The sequence below is a fragment of the Schistosoma mansoni genome, chromosome 5 (genome assembly GCF_000237925.1).
Source record: "Schistosoma mansoni strain Puerto Rico chromosome 5, complete genome".
In the NCBI taxonomy this organism is placed as follows: domain Eukaryota; kingdom Metazoa; phylum Platyhelminthes; class Trematoda; order Strigeidida; family Schistosomatidae; genus Schistosoma; species Schistosoma mansoni.
The window spans coordinates 8,921,345-8,928,832 of NC_031499.1; the positions used below are offsets into that span (position 1 = coordinate 8,921,345).

A 7,488-nucleotide genomic window follows, 5' to 3' on the forward strand; every position below is an offset into this window, starting at 1 on the left:
GCTTATGCTATAGACAACCTCCGCGAAATTGGCGCTTTATAGCTGAGGAAACTTCAGAAGAGAAAAACACTCTTGTTTAATGCGCGATAGAATTCGGAAATTCTTGAATTAACCATATACATTAAGAGTTTGAAGATTTTCGCGGTGACTTCGTTCTTTTTGTGAAATAACTTTGCTTTCGTGTACTTAATGCATCACAAGCATACCTGGTCGATTGCAACCTGAATTATTTCAGTTAAGGTTTGAATTTTTCTTCAGATTCGTTTTATGTTAGTCTTTTTAGCTGATAACCACACCAGTGATTATCTTGTGTATTTTGTTTATTTTTTCCCTTATATCTTTTCAAAATGGTCGGCTCTACTTGTATATGTGGACAACCAAATTGTTTCTTCCCTATTGAGGAAGGAATGCAATGTAATGAGTTTAAAACACGGTGCTTCAAAATTTGTACTACTTTAAAACCCACCGCATACAAAAATGCTCGAAATCTACCTCCCATTGCCTGCTGTTTTTGCTGTTCGAGTAAGACATCACTGCTCCAAGAGGCAATTAGCCTGTAGAGGTAGATAAAGCCCAAAACCAAACTGTTCTGCAAGTATTCGACATTTGATGCTGACCATGTTAGTTTTAGTGGACACATCTAGTTAAAAGCTCTCAGTCACGCATCCGCACCAAATCATGAGTGCGTAACACCTAACGCTTCTCGACATATCGATAGCCTTCGAAATATATCTTCGAACCCCTTCACTTCCCTACTCTGATTTGACTTGGTTGACATACGTTGATCATAAGAAACTTGTGTTCCAAGGCGTTGTCAAACTCCTAATACCTGTAGCATTTTTAAGCCTTCTGGCGTTGACCGGAGAGAAAGATTATGAAGAATGGACTGGTAACATGAGCACTAGAAGTGAAGAATGTTTCAGTGTAGTACGAGCTGTTACGAGACGAGCCAAACACCCGACTACAAAACTGGTAAAACGGATATTTGTTTGGAGACAAGTAAAGAGTGAAATATAACTGGAAATTAGGGTTCATGATCCCGTAGAAGACTGTCACCTTTCCAAATATTTTCGATGTGGCTGTCATTATTTTATTTTTATTTTTATTTAAACACATAAATATTGGTACAAAAAGCACCAGATAAATATGTGCCTCACAAATCTCATTTGATTTGTGTGAGGGCTGTGATACTGCTCAGGTGCCCAGACTGAAGCAGATGGTTTTCTTAGGGGGGCCCACTACGAGCCTTTGACCTAAAGGTCTGATCCACAATGCAGTGGAGCATCGTGAGGAGATGCAGTCCCATGGTAGCCGGTGACCAACAATAGGTTCATACGCCATTCTTTCCATCAGGATCCTGGATCCCATGTGCACCATTAGTTTGGAATGAGGGTTTTCCAACTCCCCTAGGTGGACCCTCCATGACCACCAACCCGGTTAAAGCGCCGTACATTCGCTTTACGTCCTCTCACTTTCGTAAAAAACAGTAATGCTGTGAGAAGGCAGTGAGTAGGACTTCCCTGTCAGAGGCTATATATTCGCGTGGTCATGTGAGAGCATTTTGAGAGGAAGAGTGGACTCTTCCCACTCTCGGCCGTACTAGGGCATTTGGGGGCTGTGGCTGTCATAACTGACGGGAAATGAACAAAGATGGGGAAATAGGGAAGAGGAGGGAAGGTAACGTGTTCGAATCACGTCAGGCTTACCACTGAGGATACGACTGGTATTCTAGTTTGACAACTGGCGACCAGTAGCACCTTCTATATTCGAAACTTCTTCCGCTCAATAGAATTCAGAAGTCAGATGAGAAGAGGTAGGAAAGATATATTTGATACATTATCAATATATCGAGGAACGTTTATTCTAAGCTGACTAGTGAACGTAGGAGCTGTGTCCCACGCCGAGTCGAAACGTGATCTGGTACGGATGCATGACCGAAGGCCTTCGGTTAAACAAGTCCACTTAAACAACGTGGTCAGCATTCAATGTCGAACACTTAATGAGCTATTGATTTTGGGGAATTATTTACAGCTGCAGTAACAACAAATAGTGTCCGTATGATTAATAAGTTCTTGGTAGATCCATTTTCTAACTCCGCCTGTAGCTCTTCTAGAGTTACTGCCAATCCCAAGCCCGGGTAAAGGAGGAGTGTTGGGCATGGGGTTAGCGATCCCATCCCGTAGAAAAACTAACTGGCTAAAAAGACGCTAACCAGAAAAATAATTCAAACCATATAAACTCTGCCCTGGAAGTTGAAGAATGAATTATGACGCCTCAGGATGAAAGCCGAGATTCTTCGGAAGTCACGAGGCCGATGTCGCTTCAAACAACCAGGGTAAAACTTTTTACAGATACATGGGACGTCTGGACAATGTTAGGGACCGGGAAGACCAGTCAAATAGCAATGGAAATGAGGAGATACAAATTGTCAGTACTTGGAATCAGTGAAATCCATTGAACACAAGCTGGACAACAAATGCTAGATACGGGAGAGATGCTGCTGTACTCCGGTCAAGAACGGGAAAATGCTCCACACACTCAGGGAGTTGCTCTAATGTTGTCCAGAAAAGCACAAAATTCACTTGTAGGATGGGAATCTCATGGATCCAGGATAATCAAAGCATCATACAAAACAAGGAATGAGGAGATCACAAAGATATGCGCCCACCAATGATAGCTACGACGACAATAAAGATCAATTCTACTCGAGGCTGAAATCAATCATAGCGAAGCGCTCAAGGAAGGACCTCACAATCCTGATAGGAGTTCTTAAGGCTAAAGTCGGAGTGGACAACATCTGACGTAAGATCCATTTTGAACATTTCGTATGTGAAAATCCCTTCATGCATACATTCATAACTTCTTCTTAATGTTTTCTTTATTTGTACATTATTGTTAGTATTTTTGATGCCATTTTTGACTGTCGTGTTTCATTTCATAATAGTTTTCTTAGTTTTTCTATCGCTTTCATTGAGTTTCTATGTTCCTTCTTGAACTGTATCTAATTTGTTTTAATTGATATTATTCTGGCTGCTGCCATATTGATTGTTCTATCTCTGACCGTGTTGCTTGATTTGACTGGGATCGTGTATTTTGGTTGTTGATTGAAGCACTTTCCCAGAATTTGAAACACTGTGTTAGAAAGCAACATTTGGAACGCATTTTTTACTTGATCTTTCCAGGCAGGATAGAATAACACTTGTTTTTTTGGAGCGTTCGGTAATTTTCATATATTTCTTATCACTTTGCTATTTATTGTAATTTAAATTGAGTATTTTGGGATCAATGGTTGGTTGAATAACCGTGTGGTAATATTTGTTTAGGTAAACTTGTACATTTGTATATATGATGAATTTTCGAACCTTTATTACCCCAGTCATCTTGTTCTGATTTCAATTGGAGTGTGAGCGTGTCTCCACTTTTACTCTACAGTTATTCAGCAGCCAGACCTATTGGGATTTAGGTTTGAATTTTACATATAATGATGACATAGTGGGACGACATGAAATACTAGAGAGAAGGGAAAATGGGGAGAGGTTTGAAAATCTATGTGCATTCAACAAATCGGTTATAGACTACACTATATTCCCACAAAACGCATACACAAAGCTACATGGGTCTTACCAGACCACCCCGAACAGATAGATCGTATTCGCATCAAAAAAAGATTCAGAAGGTCTATGGAAGGCGTAAGAACCCGGAGAGGAGCTGATACAGCTTCAGATCACCACTAACTGGTGGTTGTCGAGATGAATGTTCACTACAGCCTTTCTTCAACATACTGACAAACTCGACCAACCAAAAAAACTCTCAACAATATGTTCCAAGCTTTACAGGATCTACTGAAAGAACAAGAAACTACGATGGAGGACAACTGGAAAGGGATCAAAGAAGCACTAACTTCAACGTTTCAGGAGGTTTGGGACACCACAAAGCATCACCATAAGGAATGGATCTCTATCGAAACCCTGCACAAGATTGAGGAAAGGAAGAACAAGAAGACAGAAATTACCAAAAGCCGAACGAGCCAAGGGACAAGCTGGATATACTGAAGTAAGTAAGTAAGTGAAGAACAGACAGAAATGAGTGGAACACCTAGCAACGACAGAGGAAAAAGTTGAAAGAGAAGGATCTATGAAACGACTACATGACACAACGAAGAAACTGGCAGGGAGATGAAGTAAACTAGAGAGACCGTTCAAAGATAAAAAGGCAAGACAATCACTCAGATTCAAGAACAGAGGAAAAGATAGGTGGGACAATTCGAGGAACTCTTGAAAAGACCAGCCCCAATTGAATCCACCGTAGATCGGAACAGCACACACAGACATTCCTATAGATGTCACTCAACTAACGATCGAAGAAGTCAAGATGGCTATCAGACAAATGAAGAGTGGGAAAGCAACGGGACCTGACAATATACCAGCTGAATCACTGAAGTTGGACATAGAAGTAACTGAAAGTATGCTTCACGTTCTGTTCAGGAGGATTTGGGAGGAAGAATAAGTGCCGACAGACTGGAAAGAAGGATACTTCATCAAGATACCAAAGAAAGGAGATCTGAGCAAAAGTGAGAACTACGGACGAATCACACTACTATCAGTACCAGGAAAGGTTTTCAATAGAGTGTTGCTGAGCAGGATGAAAGACTCAGTAGACGCCCGACTTCGAAATCAACAGACTGGATTCCGTAAGGATCGGTCGACCACGGATTAAATTGCGACACTACGGATCATCGTTGAACAATCTGTTGAGTGTAATTCGTCACTATATATAAACTTCATTGACTATGAGAAGACGTTTGACAGGAAAACACTATGGAAACTCCTCAGAAGATTGTCAACATGATCCCGAACTTATACGACGGACTACACTGCAAAGTCATGCATGGAGGACAGCTGACAGATGCATTTCCAGCAGGGACTGGAGTCAGACAAGGTTGTCTACTATCCCCCTTCCTCTTTCTTCTGGTGATTGACTGGGTTATGAAGACTTCGACATCTAAGGGGAAACACGGAATGCAGTGGATATCTCAGAATCATTTAAATGATTTGGACTTCGCAGATGATATAGCCATCCTCTCTCATATACACGAACAAATACAGACGAAAACAACAAATGTAGCAGCAGCCTCTGCATCAATAGGCCTCCACATACACATAGGAAGAAGCAAGATTCTCAAATACAACACGGAGAACACCAACCCAATCACACTTGATGGCGAAACCATGGAAGAGGTGGAAAACTTCAAGTACCTGGGAAGCATCATTGATAAACAAGGAGGATCTGATGCAGATGTAAAGGCGAGGATTGGCAAAGCAAGGGCAGCATTTCTACAATTGAAGAACATATGGAACTCAAAACACCTGTCAACTAACTTCAAAGTGAGAATCTTCAATACGAACGTCAACACAGTCAGTCCTACTGTACGGAGCTCAAACGTGGAGAACTACTACATCCATCGTCAAGAAGGTTCAGGTATTTATAAACAGTTGTTTACGCAAAATACTCAACATTCACTGGCCGGATACTATCAGCAACAGCGTTGTATGGGAGAGGACAAACCAGCTTCCAGCTGAAGAGGAAATTAGGAGACGTTGGAAGTGGATAGTACATGCATTAAGGAAATCACCAAACTGCATCATGAGGCAAACCCTAACTTGGAGTCCGAAAAGGAAGCGGAAAAGAGGAAGGCCGAAAAACACATTACTCCGGGAAATAGAAGCAGATATGAAAAGGATGAATGTTAACTGGAAAGGATTGCCCAGGACGGGGTTGGATGGAGAATGTTGGTGTTCGGCCTATGCTCCTCCACGAGAGGTAACAGGCGTAAGTAAGATTCATTCTCTGGGCCACATAGTATTCCGCTGAAGATTCAAAGTGAGACGATAATTAATCCTGGCGTGGTTAGAAAATGTTCGATCAATTCTAATATTATTTTAAGTATTTTGCGCTAATCAAACATACTTTGATTCAAAAACAATCAAAAGTAATGCTCTCAGTAGTTAATAGGAAAGAAATAAAAACCTAATCGATGGTCATGTACACGACTTTCAAACAAGTTCAGTTCAATCCTAGCCCAACTATTTTCAATCTGGAAGAGTCAAAAGAAAATGACCGCCGATAAAGACCATGCATACGATTTAGGGTTAATAGAATCTGTTATCTGAAATGTGCTTTCAGAAAAGGTTCAAAGTGTACATAATACTAAGATAATAAGACTCGGCAAATGAGTTGAGGGAGAGACCCAAACAATAGTCAAAAGTTATGCTTATTAACGAATACAAGACCAGTAATTCAAATATCCGTATCTAGCGAGATTGGCTACATAATGATCGAATCCAGTGGATTTATGATCTTGTAAATGTTGTCGAGTCTCGGTTGACTATGATCACCACTACAGCAAGATTATGTGCCAGATATCAACTTGGATCCCTCGGTAGGCCAAAAACCAGAATGCAGTTAATCGTTGCAATAAGATATATTTGTTGGCGATCTCGTGTTATTTAAATAATGCCGAGACGTGCCAAAGTTTACGGGCAGAACTGCCGAGTGTAAGCAAGTTCATGCAAGGTCAAAGTAAACGGAAGGAAAAGTGCGTTTCGTACAGTTAAATAAACAAGTACAGTAAAACAATCACTGGTACAATTGGTTATAATAATAATAGTTCCCATTATACTAATAGCGTTCTCGTCATAAAAGTAGGTCACTACACTCTGAGTTAAAATCTCGAAGGGAAAACGGCCAAACAAATCTTAAGCTCTAGGATTTTTGAGTATTTAGGTGTTGGAAGTCAACGCTCTCGAGATCTTCATGGGTATAACGAGTGATTCTCAAAACACCTTGAGTGTGTACTACATAAACAGTCGTAGTCTTATCAATAAAACATTTGAACTAAACTTGACGGTAAATGGTTCAAGTCCAAATATTACTGGTGTCACAGAGACGTGGCTCACAGTAAATGTAAACTATTCTCCAGTCGTTGAGGGATATATCTGTATTCGAAGTGATGGAATTATAAATCTCAAGGGAGGAGACACGATATTATATGTTGGAGATCACTTTGGTGTAACATCGACTACACCAGAGGTGGATGATATTGGTACATGTGAGATAGCTTGATGTACCATTAAATCTGGACATTGGTTAGTAACCACCGGGTTCTAATCAGTTGCACGCACGATTTCTGTCAACCTTTGCAAGCACAATGATAAAAGCTCTCATGATGCTGTTCAACATATCGCTCTCTCATGCTCATTCCCTATTGATTGAAATGATACGATAGCTAGCATTAAACTTAATCATGCGAAGAGACAAATATAAGCAAACTGTGATGAATAAAGACTCAGTAACGGTAAATCAACTGGCTTTGGATGCAAAGTCACACGGTTGCTTCGTAAAATATAAAAACCATACATTAAATACAAGATTTGCATATCTTCATTTGGTTGGCCTCTACATACTTCATGGTTCGTTTAATTATGTTGG

General features: G+C 40.5%; 1 protein-coding gene across 1 annotated transcript; it reads left to right on the top strand.

Moving 5' to 3' along the window:
• Positions 1 to 6,813: 6,813 nt before the first annotated feature.
• On the top strand, positions 6,814 to 7,122 carry Smp_169310 (hypothetical protein; the record flags this gene model as incomplete). The annotated part of the gene is made up of 1 exon (XM_018797826.1): positions 6,814 to 7,122. One exon carries the CDS (start codon positions 6,814 to 6,816, stop codon positions 7,120 to 7,122), a length of 309 nt encoding a protein of 102 aa, XP_018652829.1.
• Between the last annotated feature and the right edge of the window lie 366 nt (positions 7,123 to 7,488).